The 21,830-nt window shown below is 45.1% G+C and overlaps 1 protein-coding gene across 2 annotated transcripts in view; it reads right to left on the reverse strand.

The window, feature by feature from the left end:
- Positions 1-1,254: 1,254 nt before the first annotated feature.
- ANKRD54 (ankyrin repeat domain 54) overlaps positions 1,255-21,830 on the reverse strand; it is a 100,929-nt gene continuing 80,353 nt past the window's right edge. For both annotated transcript variants that reach the window (XM_073592615.1, XM_073592614.1), the window contains 2 exons: positions 19,588-19,695; positions 1,255-4,374 (listed from right to left, as the gene is read on the reverse strand). In XM_073592615.1, the coding sequence (XP_073448716.1) occupies positions 4,300-4,374; positions 19,588-19,695 (183 nt within the window). In that variant the 3' untranslated portion in view covers positions 1,255-4,299. The remainder of the gene's footprint in view (positions 4,375-19,587; positions 19,696-21,830) is intronic.

Genomic DNA, 21,830 nt, shown 5'->3' on the forward strand with positions numbered 1-21,830 from the left:
TCATTTTCACAACAATGGCTATATCATGTTGAGCCATCACAGGGCCACCATGTGCTTCCAACATTCTCAGATGCATACGTAACACGGGAGTAGAGGGGAAATAGTGTCCTCCTCTTGAAGGTGAAACTATAACCCTATGGATCTTAGCTATTCTCTTCAATGTATGGAAGAGAGAAGAGAATCTTTTGCAGAATGCAGAAGTATCTAAGAGATACACTTAAACAGCCTGAACTACATCTAAGCGTTGGAGAGAAATCTTCTGCTGAACTGGACTTTCAACAGATTGGACTTGCTTTAGTTATTAGAGAATGCCAGTAGGTTGAATTCTCTGGCCTTTCATATCTCTTGAAAACTAAAATGGCACACAGAAATCCATCTCCATCCCTTGGGTCAGAGAGTCTCCCTCACCAATAGCAATTTATTTATTATGTGACAGGAAAAGTAGGCCTAATGCCTAATGGCCATGGCAGAAGTGGAAGGCGTTGCCTCCTGCTGTGAGTGGTAAGATCTACGCCTGAATTTTTTGGTGGGTGCACCAAAAAATTCAGGTGTAGATCTTACCACTACTGTCCCCTACAAAGATATAAGAAATCATACAATAACTTAAAAAAATATATAACTTAGAAAATAAATAACTTAGAAAATAAAAAGGAACATAACATGTCATACTCACCCGCTCTGTGCAATGTTATTGCACAGAGTCGCCCAGAACCTCATCTTTTGGAGTCACGTCAAAGCTGTCCGCTGCTCCCTTTCTGTGTCTGCCCCTATAGCAAGCTGCTTGCTCTGGGGGCAGATGTGCAGGCTCGTTCCGGAGCTGCTCGGTGTGTCCATAGACATACACACACAGCGTGCCTCAACCCCTTCCCTCGCTCTCTGCTCACAGGGCTTGACTGACAGCAGCAGGAGACAACGCCTTCCACTTCTGCCTGATCCTACTGTGAGAAGAGAAAGACAAGGGAGCAGAACTGCTGACAGGCACAGCAATGAATTGCTCAGGTGTTTGTGGAGGGGTGAAGGGGCACAGCAAGTGGCAAAATGTTTTATACCTTAATGCAGGGAATGCATTAAGGTAAAAAAAAAGTTTTAGCTTTAGAAACACTTTAAACTTTAACTTGCTAGCAACTACACCAAAGTCATATAAACAAGTTCAGGGCTGACTTGTTCCTTCCAATTGTTTTGTTTTAGAAAGAAAAAAAAAAGGTAGTTTCAGCCATGGTAATGTTTCTGACTGAGGCAAACGCAAAGCAGAACTTTAAAATGAATATCATTTTTAATAACAGAGTTTCAATCATACAATGAAAGCGCATTTACAGCTCTGAAAAGAAGAGTCATAATGTTGTTGTCACAGTACAACAAATAAGACAGTATTGTATTTTCCTAATGTGAAATGGAGAGATTAAGATTGATACACCATTGCAGACAAGAAATTACCCACAATCTTATAGAGATAAAGAACTGTAGATAATTATCTCATAAAATATATTTAGCGCAATTCCAGTGCAAAATATTATAAATCAGCCCACCTAAAACTGACATTTTTGTTGATGAATGCTGGAGTTAAACACCTAACAGATTTGTATGTCTCTTGTGGAATCTCTGCGGGTTCTTAAACACTTTTTAATGTTTTCTTAGTATATTGTGCTTGTTTTTCATTTCCTTATATCCGGCTGTTCTCCATTTCCCTTTCTGGCTTTGCTGTGTTCAAAATTTTTATGATTGCAGTTGATGATGTGTTAACACATGGAGCCACCACAACAGAAGACAAACTGGCTACTGGAATCAATCTAGTAGGACTAAAATTTTCTTGTCAGACATGTGCACACTGATAGTCCATCACTGTGCAGATCACAAAAACAGAAGATAATCTTTCCATGCAAGGGATTGGTTTTTACATAAAATTCACCCTTGTAAGTGAGAGATATTTGATATTTAAAATACAGGAAAGAGGAAGAGATGGTAAAATTGTGCATATATTTTTAATAAATGTGTCAGTACCTGTGAAGCATTCGTTATGTTTAACTTTGATGAGCTGCACATTTAATAAAGCTTTCACTTCAAGATAGGGCTATTTATTTTATTTTTTATTCACCAACATACAGTGAAAGACAGCCTTCTATTTTGTCAGGGAAAATAAGATTGAATTAAAGAGTATGTAAACCCCACTTTTTATATTCCCGAATATGTGCTTGCTGTACCATGTACATGTATAAAATAAAAAAGTATCCCATGTTCTTTGTATTGCTTTCTTTGTGTGAAATACCTGATGTTTCTGCCAGTTACTCTGCTTTCCTATTAAAAACTGACTACACTAGGTATGAGAGCCCAGTGTGGTCAATTCTCTAGCTATGCTGGGAACTCAGCTTGCTCTGCTTCAATGATCAGATTTGGCGTGACGCACCCCCCAACCATCACGGCCTTTCACTGGGAAGATTAGTGTACTGCTGTTTCTCCGCCCCCAGCCCTTATGCAGCTGAGAGCAAATGGTATGTGATCATGTTATAAAAAAAAAAAAGAGGGGTGGGGAGTGTATATAAATGTTTTTTATATCTATACACAAATGTTTTGCCTTTCATTTCTATTTTAAACTAAATTGGTTGTATTACAAGATGAAGGCTTACAATCACTTTAAAGTGTTACTAAATTCACAACAGTAAAATCAGTCTGTATATGCAGTAAAGCACGCTTGTTATGCTCACTGTGGAACCTAAGGGATTAAGCCTGTGCATTGTGTAAAAAGGATGTTTGATCCTGTCTTCTCTGATCCTCCCCTTTTTCCACAGTACCCAATCCATCTCCTGATAGTACAGAGCCTTAGGAGGCACTCTGCACATGCTCAGTTTGAGGTGTATTGCTAGAGAGTTTTGGGGGGAGGGTGCATGTGATCAGCACTGTCCAGACAGAGGATCAGGAGTTATGCAGCCTCATTGGACAGTCAGAGGAGAATGAAAACTCCTCTTACAAGCTTTAACCAGTGCTTGGCCGGACACTGATAGAAGTCACAAGACTGCTATATACTGCTGATGAGAAAAGGTATTTAGCAGTTTATATTTACTAAAATAAATGCAATTCCGTGTTTTGTGTACTGTGGGAAACCAGATATAGTGAATGCAGCGTCCTGGGTTTAGAAACACTTTAAGTTAGAACAGTAATGAAGTAGGTTTTTGACACCTTAGAATAACAGCAGTTTTGCATTGGATTTGCATTAAATGTGCAATACATACAAAATTACACTGAAAAAGTTTTTAATCTGGACTGCACTACTGCAAATACCTTTACGTACATATAATACAAGTGACACAATGAAAACACGTAAGGCAGTACAAAGTGCAGTAACCAACAGAAACCAATTAGCTTTCAGTTTAATGTAGTTAAATATGGAAATGGGTGAAATCTAATTGGTCGCTGTAGGTTACTACAATTTGCATAACCCTACCAATTCCCACAGATCTCAGGACTCAATATCAAGAATACCCAACAGCAGCCCAGTGAACATAGATATCATGGAATAAACATGCACAACTCAAGGCAATACACCAGCCAAGGACAAAAAGGACAGGGTTTTGACAGGTGACTGAATAGAATACAAAGAAATATCTGTAGCTCCTTGTATTGAAACGTGTAGAGGTGTTGCAACGCCACCCGCCTCTGTCCCGGCTAGGTCTGTCACAGGTGTAGATTGTCATCGTACCATATATATTTGTAGTCAAAGTGTTAATGGTTTCCCGATGTACTTTTCAGCAGGCAAGTTTGAATGGCTAAACCTTAAATCTGAAGTCCAGGCATTTTGTTGATAGAAAAGGCAGAACAAATGTAAATGAGCTGTCTCACCAGCTGGATTGCTCTTGTTTGGTTAGGAATACCTCTTACCTCTCCAACAGCCTGTATATGCTGTATGCCTGTAAACCTAGTAAGTTCACACCAGTGCCTCGCTGTTATATATGGATTTGATGGTTTTTTTAATGGAGCACACATAACAGGTGTTTTAGTGTGCTGCAGGAAGGGAGCATTGTAGTCTACTGTTCTTGTGCACTGGGGTGTCATTATAAATACTGCATTTTACCATATATTACTGCAATGCACAGATGTGAAACCAGGCTAAGTGTTAAACTTCAAATGCACGTAGGTCAGGGTAACGTTTTTAAAAATGTCGTTTTCTAAATTTCAGATTTAAGATTTCCCGTTAGGGACCGACAGACCGACAGTCAAGGTAGCCAATAGTCCAAGATTGTATGGTAGTAAACAGGCGACTGGAAAATTCCAGGAGTTCCCGATATAGTACAGCAGTCACGAGTGTGGCTACCTGTTTTCCATGTTCTGTATTTGGAGGCTAAGAGATGTGAAGCTGGCCAGAAGCTCTGTCACCTCATCCACCTGTAAAACATAGTTTTTTTTTTAATCTATGGGATTCAAAGATTACCCTTTCCTCATTGAACAGTCCCAAACAAAAATAGGATTAATTAATGCTTAAACAAAATAATATTTATAATGAATACACAGTCTAAGATTAAAATTACAGATTCTTACCTGCTAGTTTTCTAAAGATAACAAAAGAGGTCATGGCAGCACACTAATAATGATCTGAAAAATATTCTTTCCTGCTGCCTCCATGGCAGCATACCAATGTTGTTACCAATGGTTGGTGATTCCGCCCTCGACCAACCCACAGGACCACGTAACTCTATAAAAAAAGAGTTACCCCCCCTCACGTATTCTTTTTCCTGTCCTCATCCCTGCAGGATCACAGTCCAGCCCTACCTCACCGACATATGGTGCGACCATTGCAGGTTCATGCTCTCCTGCAGTATGGAGTCCCATTACTTGGGCTGCTAAACGCACCATATAAGTATGGGAGCCCATTTTCTGTGGATCTTTTTGGGGCCTATGGAGAGATCCAGGAGCATTTCCTCCTCCTCTGTAACTTGGGCTGACTATCCCAAATGTACCTGTCTGGAGCCTCCAGTGGCGAAATGCCTGATTCTGCTTCCAGCCACGCCAGCTTGCCACCTCCCTCTTCCATGGTTTGCTTCCTGGAACCGCCAGCGTCCTGACTCAGCCTCCACCTACTCTGGCATGCCACCCCTCTGTGTGTGCGGACGCTTTGCGCGCACCTCTGAGCACAGCTTCGTCACCTGGGGGGGCGGGGTCACAGCGGAACGTCACGGCGCATGCGCAGTAGCCTTCTGAGGCCAAGTGGCGGTCATCTTGGTACACCCTGACCGAGATTTCCTATTTAAACAGCCTTGAGGTTCATTTTAACCAGGCTGTCAGAGATGAGGCATCTCCAGGTGTCTTCTCCACCTTCTACCTTCCTCCCTATTATGGAGCCTGGACAAGGTACAGATTATGAAGGTGTATGTGTGTATATATATTTATTTTTTTATTTATTTATTTTTTTTTAATGGATTTTTTCTATGCCTATTTCATTTTCTTTTTTTTTTCCTCCATCCCTAGCTGTCTCTGATGTTACTATGCTGCATCAAAGGAAAGATCCTCAACATACCACTAGGTAAGAGCTGCAACAAACAGGTAAGTTTCTTCATTCAAAAGAGCTTTCTTGGGGCATATGGAAACATCCCTTTGTTTCTGTTATTTCCACAGCCCATACCATGCGTCATCTCGCAGATCTTCCAACAGAGATTCTGCCGATAGGTCAAGAGGTCGTAGAAGTTCTGGTCATTCGCATTCATCTTCTGCTCATGCTTCCCGCAGCAGTCGGAGGTCACCCCAACATACCTCAACCAGGCAGGACTCCCAGGGCAGGTCGACACATCCAGGGAAGAAGGCCTGTTGTGTCTGTGGGAAGCAAGCCCTCCTGGGAAAATTGGCATGTAGTCAGTGCCTCCTGGAAGCCACGGCGGACAAGCAGGGATCCATAGACTCAATTAAAAATTTAATCAAAGATTCCATCGGGGAATTAGCCCTGTCCCAAGATCAGTCAGTTCCGCCTACGGAGGAGAGAGCGGTGGAGACGCCTTTTCTCCGACCCAGTTCGGAGGTTAATTCAGAGGACGAATCGATCACAGCTGAAGAGAACTCATCAACATTTGATTTCGCCTTAGTGGATCCTTTTATCATCGCAGTTAAAGATGCGATTCAGTGGGAGGAAGATCCGGAACCTCCGTTCAAAACAAAAAAACATTTCCCTCACCTGACAAAGAAAGTTTCAAACTTTCCTTTGATGGCCGAAATTAAGGAAGTGGTTATGGAGGAGTGGCGGAAAGCGGACAAGAGACCCGTCACCTACAATCGGTTTCTCAAACTTTACTCGCTGGCGGAGGCAGATGCTCAGCTCTTTGATTCAGTTCCGATTGTGGATGCCAGGAACACAGATTAGCCAGGAACACAACGTTGCCTTTAGAAGACATAGTCTCCTTCAGGGATGTCCTGGATCGCAGGATCGACTCAGATCTTAAAAAAGTTTATCAGGCAACAGGGGGAGCCTACAAACCAGCAGTGGCTCTGTCTTCAATATCCAGAGCCACCAGAGTATGGTCAGATAATATCGAGACGGCTCCCAGACGAGGCTTAGGTTCGGACGAAATCATCAAAGCACTGGATGAGTTGAAGCTAGCCTCTGACTTTATGGCAGAAGCAGCCATCGATATCCTGAGGTGTTCCTGCAGGGCCATGTTATACTCCATCACGGCCAGAAGGGCGTTATGGCTAAAACCATGGTTAGCGGACCCATCTTCAAAACAGTCCTGGTGTCGCATCCCATACCATGGAAAGGCCCTGGTCGGAGAGAAAATGGATACAGCCATTACCAGAGTCACAGGTGGTAAGAGGCAATTCCCCAGGATAGGAATAGGAGAAGGAAATTTGCTTTGCGGCCAGTTACCCATCAAAGATCTAGGGATGCCAGAACATACCGCCCCGGCAAGGAGTACAGAAGAGACTGGAAGGGCTCACAAGCCACCTTTCTTAAGTTGGGGAAACCTAAGGCCTCAACATCAGCGGTTGAGAACCAGAAGTCTTTTTGACTCCTTACCCACCCAAACTGGTCCAGTAGGAGCAAGATTCAGGTCTTTTGCCCAGGTTTGGGTGGAAAATTGCACGGATCCATGGGCAATCTCCACAGTCCTTCAAGGGCATTTCTGGAAATTCAAAAGCCGTCCTCCACCCTTTTCTTTTCAACCCACCAAAAAAGGAAGTCATCTACCAATGCCACCTACTACAGGGTATGGAGAAAATTCACCCACCTGGCAGAATCCAGCCATTTCAATCCACTGGATCCTGGAGTCCATAATATTTTACTCTTCCTACAGTCGGGCCTGGATTTAGGCTTAGGTCTTAACACACTGAAGGTTCAGGTTTCAGCCTTATCAGCTTTAACGGATATACGCTGGGCACTAAATCCCCTCGTAGACCGTTTCCTAAAAGCAGTCCTAAGATTACGTCCTCCCAGGAAAACTCTATGCCCCAAATCAGATCTGACAGTTGTCCTCAACGCCTTAGCCAACCCCCCCTTTGCACCCACTGAAGAATGTGCATTGGAGGATATTAGCTGGAAAACAACCTTTCTGATCGCCATCACAACAGGGCGCAGAGTGTCGGAAATTCAAGGAACCCTACGTCACGTTTTTCCCAGACAGGGTAATTCTTCAGCCTATTCACCAGTTTGTCCCTAAAGTATCCTCAGTCTACCATCTCAATCAGGAATGGGTTCTCCCGGCCTTCGGAGAAGATCCAACCTCCTCAAAGCTACACGAATTGGATGTGGTCAGGTCCTTGAGGCGTTATTTGGAGCTGACACAACAATTCCGCAAGGATCAGCGTCTATTTGTTATTCCCAAGGGCGCAAAGAAAGGAATGGGGGCCTCCAAGACAACCTTGGCCAGCTGGATCGTGAGACTAATCCAGAAGGCATATCGGGCTAGTGGTCTCCCAGTACCAAATGCGGTGAATGCTCACTCGCGGGGAATGGCTTCTTCTTGGGCAGCTTTGGCTCAGGTCTCCCCTGAGACAATTTGCAGGGCGGGTAGTTAGTCATCCTTCAATACCTTCATGTCACACTATAGCCTAGATCCGGCAGTCCTCACCTCCCGAGACTTTGGGAAAAGGACCTTAGAACTATCAGTTCTGTAAACTCATTAAAATGTATTATTGCAGTACCCTCCCTGTAAGCGAGTTATTTACCATTGGTATGCTGCTATGGAGGCACCAGGAAAACAGAAAATTGAATACTCACCTTTCCGTAATTTTCCTTTCCTGGTGCCTACCCATGGCAGCATACCAATGTTCTTTACGGAAAGGTGAGTATTCAATTTTCTGTTATGTGAGTTGGCCTACTGTATTCACTTGTGTGTTTTAATCAGATACATGAGATTTCTGGGAAAGCCTGTCTGCAAACTAAGAGGGGGGTGCTAAAACTGGAGCACACAAAATCCAGTGCAGCTAAGCATAATCTTCTGTGCGGCTCGGGACAGTGCACTGACAACGGCACACAGTTTTGCCTCAATTGCTACAGCTGCATCTACCTTTGTGAGTAGGATCTTTTTACATTGTTTTGTTAAAGGCTTACATTGATATACTACACCAGAGCAGTGACATGATCTGTCCCTTCCCCCTCTTCTGTCTTCACACCGGTGGATACTCTCCTACATGGTTGACCGCACCATGCTTTTAGTGTCAGTTTTTAATGTCTAGGGCTACCTGCTCATTATACTTTGGTATTTACCTTGTATTCAATTTGTTTTGATATTTTGTTTTATTTTTTATTTTTCTAGTGCTCAAAACTGGCGGCCCTCCAGCTGTTGCAAAACTACAAGTTCCATGAGGCATTGCAAGGCTGACAGTTACAAGCATGACTCCCTCAGGCAGAGGTATGATGGGACTTGTAGTTCCGCAACAGCTGGAGGGCCACCAGTTTGAGACCTCTGTTCTAGTGCAACACACATTGATCAGTTTTCCCTGTTTCTTTTACCTCTTATCTTTTTTGGTACTTGAGTTTTTATGTTGTTTTCAGAGGTCTAATCTCTTGTTTGTGGTCTAAGCAGTACTGACACAAAAACATTTAGCACAATTTTAAAGGAGAAGTTAACTTTTTAACAAAAATAATAAATGCACATTTTTTTTGCAGGTAAAAAAAAATGTGCATTTACTATTTTTTCCTTTTAGGAGCCTGGAAAACATTGCAGATAGCTGATGCCATGCAGGTTTCCTGCAGATCGTATGGGCCGGCAGTTTTACACTGATAGGAAGAATCAATGAACTACCACAGCGTTCAGCAGCGCCGTGGTAGTTCGAGGACTACAAGCCGACAGCCACATAGGCTGTCGGTAGTTGTAGTACATTCATTCACAGAACACTGTGAATGAATGATGCAGCAGGGTGGATGGAACCCCGCTCAGCCGTGTTTACTTTAGAATGTGGCAGCGAACGGGGGGAGAAGATCTCCTGCTCGCTGCCAAAACGGGGGGATTGGGGGGTGCAGGAGCCAGTACATTTGTAACACGTTACACTCTGAATGTGGGTGTAGCATGTTTCAAAAGGTGAACTTATCCTTTAAGAAAAAAAATATGCAAAGCCAATGATCTCTTTCAAAAAAAAAAAAAAGTTCTAGAAAGTGTGCCTGAAAACTGTTTTTTTTTAAATCATTTGCATTAAAGTGTAAGTGCTTTTTGTCAGTGTGTGTGTTTGTCTCTATGTGGATGGTTATGATTGTAATTTGTTATCTTTTTATTTTGTACTATTATGCGAAATACCCGGTGATTCTGCCAGTCTCATATCGAAAACCAATAGGTTAATAAGTTACGAGAATTTTCGTAGGACAGAATATAACTTCGGAAGTGAGGTAATGTGTTGCATTGCATTCTTTAGTTTCCAAGCATGCGTGGTCTTGGTCACACAGTTGTTTTTATACAAATACTATACTAATTACATGTAAAGCGTTCTTTCTGTTATGGTACAAACAAAATTTGTACTTGTCACTTCGGATAATTTCTTATGAACTGTTGTGTTCGGCTCTTGAAAGCCGTATACTAATGATCAGATTATCGGATGATCACTTTGAAAGTGCATTTTCTCATCATGTGTACTAGCAATGTTAATTTTAAAGTCAAATTTCAATTTAGTTTTAGTCAGTGTTTTGACTAAAATGCCAGTTAGTTTTAGTCATATTTTAGTCATCTGAATTGTTTTAGTTGTATTTTAGTTGACTAAAATTTTCAGTAAATTTTTTTACAAACGCATTACATACTCCTGGAGTTAACATCGAATAACATGTTATTATTTAACCGTTGTGATATACAACGTCTTTAGAATTAAAACCAAGTTTCATAAACAAACAAAAATATTCCCAAAAAAACGTAAACTCTGTTGGCTGTAATGCCATTGCACTTATTCACAGGCTGGACTCGATTGTGTCTTTTTTCAAACTTACCAACTATGTAACTATATTACCAACATTACATATTAAGAAAAAAAATAAGAATAGCCTTTTTCTTAATTTTTTTTGATTCAGCAGCTTAGTAGATGCCCCCTACATATTCTTATGTCGTAGTACAGTGTTAATATTGATGTGAAATTTCAATTTAGTTTTAGTCATGGTCTTGACTAAAATGGCATTTGAGTTTTAGACATATTTTAGTCAACTAAAATAGTGTTAATTTAGTCGACGAAAATATTTTCATCTACCAAATTAACACTGTGTACTAGGCAATACTATAGCATTTCAGAGTCTTGTGTTCAAAAATCCTGGACTCCAGTTACCCCAATTAGAGAAACAAACCAAACATAAGTAAATGAAAATGAAGGTATCTGAGTAGACAGCACTACACTTCCACTTTTATCTGACAGCGAAAGATGTAACGAGTTCTAGTGTACAGCTTCCTCCCATCTGCAACCTCATCGAGGCAGTGTTGGCATATTAACAGTGCCCATGGGTTTTAGGTGTTAGAAAGTCAATATCAGTTGTCCGGCCTCAACCTATTGAGTGACAGATGCCTGTAGTAGGCAGAGTATTGAATGGGTGGTCCAGGGAGTAACTGAATAGTTCCACCCCAGGTTATGAATATGTGGAGAGAAAAAAACAACTGCAACTGTCAAAAGGTCCAATATGTGCAGTGATTCACAGAAGAATGAGGAAAAGAGGATCTTATTAATAAATTATTTTTTCCTTGATCTGCTCTGCCTCAATGCACATATCAGATTATTTTCCCTAGATTTGCTCTGCCTCAAAGTACATATTGATAGAATCTGTACAGAGAGAGAATAGAAAAAAGGGAGAGATGATCAACTATGTGTTCTGTGATCTGGTAATCTGTGTACTGAGGAGAAAGAAAGGCTTTGTAATGTATGCCCAGCTCTGCACCCAATTCAAGCCTGCCCTCTTCTCTATATCATCCACCTTGCAGAAGAAAGAGCTGTGTGCTCTGATGGAATGCTGGGAAATGTCATCCCAGCAAAGACACTATATACAAGGCAGCTTTGAAAAAAGTAGCCACGGGGGCGCTCGTGAGCAGCGAACGAAGATGGCCGCATCCTAGCCTCGCTCCTCACCGCCAGGACACATCGGCCCCATAAAAAGCCAAGTAAGAGGGAATCCCCGTCCCCCACTACCTCCCGCTGACTCCCGCAGCTGCCGTGCATCCAGCGACACGAACGGCGATGCTCACGCGAGCATCCAGCTCACGATCTGCGGACCGCACACTGCCTGGGGCCTCCCCGCCGGACGCCATGTTTGAAGCCCCGGCCTCAAGTCCGGACCCCTTCTCCCAGCTTACAGCCGAGGATTTGGATCGGTCTCCCGCTGTCGGCGGGGACCCGCTCCAGCTGCCGTCACTGCGGGATGCTGATCTGCTCTCCCGCTTCAAGACCATGTTGCAGGCAGAACTATCAGCCGCAACCACCAAGCTGGCCACCCACCTCACTAAAGAAATCAGGGAGCTCGGCTCCCGCACCAATGACCTAGAGGACAAGATGGATGCCGCTGCTACTGTCCTAGAAAACCACGAGCAGGACATTTCTGACATTAAGAAAGAACTGGATGTAGCCCTACTACGCCTGGAGGATTTTGAGAACAGGGCCCGCAGAGGTAATCTGCGCCTGCGGGGCATCCCCGAAACGGTCATGGACCTCACCTCCACTGCCACGGCCCTGTTCCAGGAGCTTGTCCCAGCCATCCCCATTGACAGGCTGGAATTTGACCGCATCCATCGGTCACTCGGCCCCAAGAAATCAGAGGGACCACCCCGCGACATCATCATAAAGTTCACTTATTACCGCACTAAGGAAACCCTCCTTCGCGCGGCCCGGGACAAGCCCAACCTCACGTTCCAGGGATACCACTACCAACTTTTTACAGATCTCTCCCAGTCCACGATTGTGAAAAGGAGACAGATGAAGCCTTACACCTCAGCTCTTCAATCGCACCAAATTCGGTACCGCTGGGGCTTCCCCTTCAAGCTATCCTTTTCATACAATGGTCGCAGTCACACGCTGACCTCGCCAGACGAAGCACAGTCCGTCCTGGACTCTCTCCATCTGCTACCATCTGGTAAAAACACCCGAAGCCCAACTGGATCAACCCCCCCTCAGCTTTCCACTAACCTCCCGGGTCGCACATGGGAAAAGGTCAAAGGGCCGAGACGCCCTGCCCCTCCCGCTCCATCTATGGCTGGCTCTCAACGATCTGATCCAGATTGACCCTTGAAACCGTGAGTCCTGTTTTCCCCTTTGGTCCTCAGGACCCTTCTGTATTTCACCAACCATCTCCCGTAGATGATGGTTGGATTGGATCCCCCCTCGATGACTTTCCCTATTCACACATGCCCAATGATGGCCGTGCTTGGATTGGGTCATATGCCTTCCTCCCCACCCCCAGCCCGCCTTGACCCAACCGGTTGGTGCATGTTGTGATGTCGCCCCCTCACCACCCTTCTATATGACTGCCCTATATCTCTCCCACACACCCTGACTGGAAGTCTCTAAACCATTTCACCTGCTTTGGCACCCTGTCAGACTCAATTGTGCTGCTCCAGGATTTTCCGAGCGTATTGGTATATTCCAAACCATGCAACACCTGACTCTTACTACTTCTCACCACCTCCTCAAGAGCTCCACTCTGGACTTCCATGTTGCATTAACATCATAGGCTCCATCGCATCCAGAACCCCACTGTCTTATTTGAACTTATAAATTTTTTTTTTTTTTTTTCTCCATCCCTGCCCTTCTCTCCTCCCTCCCCCGCTCCTTTTACCCCTCCCCCTCTCTCCCTCCCCTCTCCCCTCACCCTCCCTCTTCCCTTCCCTTTTCCTTCCCCTGCCCCCCCATGGTCCTGACCCTCCCTTCCCTACCTTTTGTACGCTCCTGTCTGATCTTTAACCAATGATGCCTAGGTCCCTATTTATCCTATCGGGGGTCTCCGGGGGCCCTCCCTCCGCTAGCGATAGCGGTTGGTGACCGGCCCTGGGAGGCTTTCCGGTGGACCCTATAACTGAGCCCCCTGGCCAGGAGGCTGGGGGTTAGCCAGTCTGTATGATATGCACCGCTAATGTTATTTGCGAGTTATGTTTAATACTGTTTTCGAGTAATACTGGATTATATGTTTAAGTACTGCTAAATTGCTGTGACTCATCTCCAGGTTGCTAATTAATGTCCAGCCTCTTTTATTAGTTTACTTGGACCCTCTGGGGCCCGCTTCCTGGTGGTGCTTGCGCCTGGTGGCGGGATTCAGGGGACCCCTTGACGGACTTTGTACCTGACAGTCCGGGCTGGCTAGCTGGAGTTCGGTCTGACTAAATGGTCCGAGCATCAGAAGTTACACATCCCATTTGTGTTCTTTATTGTTATATAATAATTCTGTGTTTAAAGCTCTCTTGGCAACCCCTCATTGCAATTTATCCTTGGGTTGGTTGTTAGCACCAGTAATCTTGCCCTAACCCTTAGTTACACCCTCCCCCCCTTTCCTTTTTAAGGGAAAATTTTTTCTTTTTTTCTCCCCTTCCTGAGGCTGACTCGGCCAGTGTTCCCCTCCCCCCCCCCCCCCTCTTCCCGGCACCCCCCTCTTCTTGCTAAACTTTGAGCTGCTGAGACTTAAAATGGCCATGTGTCCGGCGGTCGAGCCCCCCCGCCTTACACGTCTTGCCGAAGACGTGGTTTACGCCCAACGTGGCGCATCTAGTACGTTTGTACTGTTTTTGTATTTTTGTTTTTATGTTTCTTTTTTCCTTCCCCCATCCTACCCTTTGTCTCTTGTCTTGCACCTTTCCCTGTCTTTCTTTTCTCTTCTTCCCCCAGGCTGGAAATCCGCAAATGTCGCTGGCAGGGATCCCTACCGACCTGATCTGCAGCTGCTGGACACCACCACGTAAGCTAACCTTCATCTCCTCACAATGACCCAATCTCCGTTGAAGTTTTATTCACATAATATCCATGGTTTTAATTCTCCAATAAAACGATCCAAGGTATTTCCCCACCTAAAATCTAGTGGCATTGACGTAGTATGCTTGCAAGAGACCAGGTTTTCCTCCTCTTCTGCCCCGAAATTTATCTCCTCTCACTTCCCTACATTCTATCTGGCTTCTGCCCCCGAAAAGCAGAGGGGGGTTCTCATTGCCTTCAGACGCAATCTCCTATTCTCATGCTCCAAGGAAATTGCGGACCCAACTGGTAGATACCTATTACTCCAGGGCACGTTAAATGGCCAAAATGTAACCTTGGTTGGGTACTATGCCCCGAACCGATTCCAACATAAATTTTTCTCCCACCTTCTCAAGGTCGTGTCCCAGCACAGCTCCGGGACCCTCATCTTGATGGGTGACACGAACGTAACCCTGGACTCCTCGATGGACAGGAAATACCCATCAGGATCCCCCCCCTCTCATGATTTAGTTGTAGAGGAGCAGATGAGATCCCTTATACAATCCCATGGCTTAATAGATGTATGGCGGGAGCTCCATCCCCGTGACCGCGATTTCACTTACTACTCTAGCCCGCACGACAGCTTTTGTAGGATCGACCACGTCTTCATTCCTCTACACCACATCTCCAATGTCCATAAAATTACGATCCCCCCTTCTGTGTGGTCGGATCATGACCCTATCGTTTTTTTGTTCACTTTCTCAGGCCTGACACGCCCTACCTTCCAATGGCGATTAAACGACTCACTCCTTACATCACAAGACGCCCTTCTTGAAATCCATACGCGACTCCAAACTTTCTTCAAAGAAAATGTGGGCTCTGTGTCTTCGCCCATCTCTCTTTGGGAGGCCCACAAGGCTACCATGAGAGGCCATTGTATACAACTGGCATCCTCCCGCAAACGCCATAGGGAAAAGCGGACCCGGGAACTTACAGTTCTTTTGGCCTCCGCTGATGCAGAGTGGAAATCCCACCCCACGCTAGCAAATAAGAAAGCTAGGGACACCCTTGCAACCGAATTAGACTTGTTGGCCTCCGACCAAACCGAGAAGGCCCTACGGTGGGCTAAACATAAATTTTATTCTTGCGCGAATAAACCGGGCGCAATGCTGGCTAAGAAACTCAATGCTACATCTCGCAGCCATAAACCTATCCGCCTCCGTACTGCTAACGGAGACCTCACTTCAGATCCGAGCAAAGTCACTGCAGCCCTGGCAGATTTCCTAGCCTCACTTTATAGCAAACCCACCCCCTTTCCTCTTAACCTCGCGGACGATTTCTTCCGCGATCTTCATCTTCCGCCTCTCTCCTCAGAAGCCTGTGCGACTCTTAATGCTGACATTACCGAACTGGAGGTGGCTCAGGCCATCAAGGGTATTCGTGTTTCGAAGGCCCCGGGCCCAGATGGCTTCACCGGACTATACTACCGTAAGCTTTCTCCCCTCTTGCTCCCCCATCTGACGGCCTATTTCAACTGCATGAAGCAAGGAGCGCTGCCCTCCCAGGACACATTACGAGCTCACATTTCCATGATTCCTAAGACCACAGAGGAGGCGCACGAACCCCAGGCGTTTCGCCCAATCTCTCTATTGAATGAGGATGTGAAGCTCTTGGGGAAAATCCTAAGCTTTCGCATTAACAAATACTTGCGCTCCTTGGTTCATAGAGACCAAGTGGGCTTTGTACCTGGCCGTCAGGCGGGGGACAATGTCCGGAAAGTTGTTCACCTGATCACCTTATTGCAGCAACGCAAAATCCCCGGCTTTCTCCTCTCTCTTGACCTTTATAAAGCTTTCGATACCCTCTCATGGGACTATCTCCGTTACGTGCTACAACGTTGGGGCTTTGGTGACTCAATCCTATCGTGGCTGACGGCCCTTTACTCAACCCCCTCTGCCTCGGTCCGCTACGCTGGTTGCCTGTCGCCCTCTTTTCCTATCTCTAGAGGAACGAGGCAGGGCTGCCCTCTATCTCCGGTCCTTTTTGTCCTTGCCCTTGAGCCGCTAGCTATTGCCCTTAGGGCAGACCCTAATATCACGGGCATCCCTTATGCAGGTGACAATTATAAACTGAATATGTTCGCTGACGATGCCCTCCTAACTCTCACCAACCCCATCGTCACCCTACCAAATCTCCAGGCCCTTCTAACCCGATTTTCATCTATCTCTGGCCTCCGTATTAACCCACACAAAACTACCGCCCTGAACGTCACTCTCCCAGGCCCCCTAGTCTTACATCTCCAATCCTCCTTCCCTTACCGATGGGCAAGTTCCTCCCTGGACTACTTGGGCGTTAAGTTGACCCCTTCTTACGCCTCCCTTTTCTCCGCCAACTATTACCCACTCTTGCGTACCATCACGGCCCTCATGGCTTCGTGGCGATTTCCCACCTTATCCTGGATCGGTCGTATCCATGCGGTCAAGATGACCATTCTCCCAAAGATTCTTTACTTCTTTCGAACCCTTCCTGTCCGAGTCCCTGCCTTCTATCTGCGGCTACTACAGAACAGACTTCTCTCCTTTATCTGGGCACACAAACGCCCCAGAGTTTCCCGCTCCACTCTCTATGCTCATAGGTTACGGGGTGGACTAGGCGTTCCGGACGTTGCAAAGTACTACCAAGCAGCCCAAATTTCCCAACTCACCATGCTCCACGCGACCTCTGATATCCCCCTATGGGTTCTCCTGGAGGTACCCAATTGCGCGCCTGTCCCTATCTCGGCCTTATTGTGGCTACCCCCTAAAATGCGACCGCCTTCTGCTAGCCCTCTCATGACGCACAGTCTGAAATTGTGGGACTCGATTCGATACTCAGGCAAACTTATGTCCCCATTCGTACCGCTGCTCCCCCTCTTGAATAACCCTATGTTCCCACCGGGCCTAGAACAACCCTATATTTTTTCGTGGTGGCCTGCACATGGGTTCTCCCTGGTTCGTCACTTTCTTCGTACCCGCGCCTTCCCTGCGTGGTCCTCGTTTCAAGAGACCCATGATGCTCCACCTGCTGAACTTTTCCGCTACATCCAACTGCGACACTGGATAACTTCCCTCCGGCGCCTAGGCTCCTTCCCATATCAAATGACTGCCTTTGAGCAATTCTGCCAACAATGCCCGGGTGCTCGCGGCACCATTTCCATGATATACTCCTTACTAACTGCTGGCAACACTTCCACTACCCTTTCCTATGTGCTTAAATGGGAACGCGATTTATCCCCCATAGATCTAGCAGATTGGAGTAAAGCCTGGTCCAGTATAGCAAAATGCTCATTTAACACTGCCACGTTGGAGGCGGCCTATAAGGTCCTCCTGCGCTGGTACTGGGTTCCAGCCCGCATCGCCAAATCAAACCCATCTTGCAATGATAGATGCTTCCGAGGTTGTGGTCAAAGAGGAGATGAACTGCACACATGGTGGTCTTGCCCTCGTCTTGTAGGCTTCTGGTCAAGGGTCTTTGGTCTACTTTCCTCCCTATTTCATGTCCACTTCCGCAAAGACCCCAAATTTGCATTACTTCATTGCCCGCTCCCGGGCCTTTTCTCTCATCAACAGAAACTAGCTACATACTTATTTATCGCCGCCAAACGAACAATAGCGAGGGCTTGGAAAAAACCCTCTGTCTCATTCGCAGAGGTGAAGACTTCATTGACGACCCTCATGATTCACGAGAAAATGTCCAGCATCCTTCACGACTCCCATGCAAAATTTATTAAGGTATGGGCCCCGTGGTGGTCCTACACACTCCCCAACCTAAATCCAACTAGCCTAGGTTTGTAAATTCATTTTGAACTAACCTCCAGCCTGGGGGACCCCCTTCCCTCCTCCTCCCATTTCCTCTCTTCCTGGGCCCTTCGCCCGACGTTCTACCCTACACTTACCCAGCCCCCCTCCCCCCCGTAATAGTATATGTGTTCTTCCCTTCTTCTCTTTCCCCCTTCTTTCCCCCTTCTCTTTTCTCCTTTTTTTTTTTTTTTTCTCTCCTCGTGTTTGTCTGTCACCTCTTCCCTGATTTGCAGACAACTCTGCTCACCCTTGTCTGCCTCAGCCCCTGGGCCCCATGGCCTGGACAGAGCGCACTGACCTCCGGCCCTGACTGGTAGGTCAACGTCAGTTGATATAATACACCCTTAAAATATGTTTCATTATGTACCGTTATGTAAACCTCTTCTTTATGTTTTTGTACATATCCCCTGCGTGGGAATTCGTTATCTGGGGTTTTTCCCTTCTTTTTTTTTCAATAAAAACATTGTACCAGAAAAAAGTAGCCACTCCTCTAGACTGGAGGTCGACTACACTAAGATCCCTTTCACACTGAGGCAGTTTTCAGGTGCATGTAAAGCGCCTGAAAACTGCCTCCTATTCATTACAATGAGTGCTTTCACACCCAGATCAGTGCGCTTGCAGGACATTCGAAAAAGTCCTGCAAGCAGCATCTTTGGGGTGGTTTGGCACTTCCGAAGTGCCGCAACACGGGCCTTTTTAACCCCTTCTTTGGGATTAAAAAAGCCCCGCTAGTGGCCGAAAAGCGCCACTTAAACAGCGCTATAGCGCCGCTAAAACGAGCTGCGCTGTAGCGCTAACGCGGCCGCGGCCCTAGTGTGAAAGGGGTCTTAATGTGGTGAGAAAATGTTACATTTGTTACATTACAGCCAAAATAGGAAGTAAACATAACAAATATTTTAACATTTTAATTGCATACTGTTTGCTAGAAAATATAGGATACTTAGCCTAGGTTCATACATGTGTGCGGGAAACACAGCGATCCCTGAGCATTTCTGCACCGCACTGCAATTGCATTGTGTCGGCGATCCTCTGTGGTGTCAATACAAATTTATCAGCACCCCAAATAGATAGCAAATGCAGTGCAGTTTGCCTGCACTGGATCGCAAAGTGCAAAGTGACCATGCGATGCAGCTCCAAAAAAAGGTGCCTGCACTGCACTGAATCGCATGTGAATTTCATAGGAATGTGGTGCAGTTCCTGTGAGATTCACATGCGGGTAATAGGGTACAGTGGTGACTGCATTACTGTAACTGAAGTTCAGCTTTAAAGATATGTGATCACTATACAAAAAACAAATAAGGTATTATGTCTATAGTGTAGCTTAAAAAAAAGGAAAGGAAAAATCTGACCAGTTGGTACTGTAAACACAAACCTTTGCTTTTTACTTTCATAAATGAAGCCTATAATCTAGTATGCATAAAAGACAGCAAGCCCAAACCATCACCTGTTCCTTTGTGCTTGTCCTCTGTAGCCTGTAACAAATTTGATCCAACTGTTCGGTTTGCTCCTGCTGGCCCAACTTCTCTAGATACTCTCGCAACATCTGGATGATCTAAATATTAAATGAACAAACATTACAGGTTTCTACAGTCCAATCACATATAGTATCCTAAAAAAGAGAAATCTTTTTTTTATGCTCCCTACCTTAGGGACCTACCTACATAACAGCACTGGTGTCTGGTAGACCCAGCACTGTCACATGGGGTGGGGAGAGAGACCTGGAACCCTGTGTAAGTTCTAACAAGTCAGTTCAGAGTTCAGACGGGGGTGTCTTTCCTCTCTATCGACAGCTAGACAACATAGCATGGCAACCAAGAAAAAGCGAGTATATGTTGCTGAGGAAAGGGAGTAAAGCTACACTATTGCTTTGCCTAGTGTGAAAAAAAGCACAATAATTTTTAAGTAATTTGTGATCTTATTTACACAGTTACAAGCCTTCTGCTTTTTTTATTTTTAAATAAATGTGTAGTGATCGGGTATATTAATATATACTGGGTGATATGATGTAGAGTGGGTATGATAATTAATTAGTAAGTACTCTTCTGCAGCAACCCAATTCTTCCAGAGAGATGCACTTTATTGACTTCCAACACAGAACAAAGTCCAAAGTCCACAGATGACAAAAAAATCCGACAGAGGAAATATAATTCAGAAACCCATCTCCTAGGCCTGTGTGTTCCCAGCCATACACAGACAAGCCTCACCTCATACACAGACAAGCCTCACCCCCACCTATAGACTGAATGCCGTGTTATATTCACTAAATATTGAATGGCTGAGCAATTTGATTGGCCATTTCAATTTAGGACTTTGATTAGCTTTAGTCTTTCAAACAGACAACAACCCCCAGCCGTGAACAGCCGTGAACCACCCCAATTTGCACTCCCGCATATCAACATCAACAAGTCCCCTTTAGATATGTGTAATTATATTAACAGATACCACCTGAATACCCTTTGAGATGTTCAAATAGACTTGCATAAGATTAACACATCAGAGAGTCTTCAGCTGTTAAAATTCAGTTGGACAAATTAACCATCCTGTCATTGTCATTCTGGCCTGGTCAACATTGACTGCATGTGTACATACACACAACAATGTCCCACATAAATCGGTGAACATATTACAACATATACAACAAAATGTAGAGATGTATACATTTGAAACAGAGATCCTACAGAGGTGTTTTTTTATGTTCCTTATAATGTGCGGCTAAGCTGCATCAAGCCAATATTGTATTCCTATTGACTTGTATGAGCAGTAAGGTAGTTCTTACTCTACTTAACAATACTAAAGGTATCCACTAAATACAAAATGGTTTGATTTCACTCATTTAGCTGATTTATACATTTAGATTGTGGGGGGAGCAGTAAAATACAACCACTGTGTAGCACTGTAAAGGAGGAAGCAGAAATGGGCAAATGTGGCTTTCCCCCAAGAGCAATGTCTAATCGTGTGTTTCAATAGAGTTTAAACTATTCCATGAAAAACTGACGTTCAGCTAATTTTTGTGGATACAACACAAAACATATTGATTATCTGTAATGGTGTGTACCCTGTCTTGTAGGCTGCTGCTTCATGTAAAAACACTTGCTTTATTCAGCCGGATACTGGCCAAAACAGACATATTTCAGTGCTGCAGGGGTTAACAGCAGTACAGCAGCCCTCCCCTTCCTGCCCACTCCGCCACTCACAGAACTCAAAAGATTAGGCCTTCTGTAAATGGAGGAGGGGTGGATGAATGATAGGATCTTCCCTGCACAGTCACAAAACGCATTGCATTGTAGAACAATAATACTACGAGTTCTGTGAATAGTGGAGGGAGCAGAAAGGGACAGACGAGTGGCAAAAGTCCTTCACACTCGCAGCTGCTGGTAACCTCTGCAGCACAGGAAGATCCCCTCTCTGGGCAGTATAAAGCGGACAGGGGATACACATTATTACAAGCGATTAAAGGGATTGTAAAGGCAGAAGGTTTTTTTTTTATCTTAACCACTTCAGCCCCCGGAAGGATTTACCCCCTTCCTGACCAGAGCACTTTTTACAATTTGGCACTGCGTCGCTTTAACTGCTAATTGCGCGGTCATTGTAAAGGCAGAAGGTTTTTTTTATCTTAACCACTTCAGCCCCGGAAGGATTTACCCCCCTCCTGACCAGAGCACTTTTTACAATTTGGCACTGCGTCGC

The sequence above is a fragment of the Aquarana catesbeiana genome, linkage group LG07, assembly GCF_042186555.1.
Source record: "Aquarana catesbeiana isolate 2022-GZ linkage group LG07, ASM4218655v1, whole genome shotgun sequence".
Classification (NCBI taxonomy): Eukaryota; Metazoa; Chordata; class Amphibia; order Anura; family Ranidae; genus Aquarana; species Aquarana catesbeiana.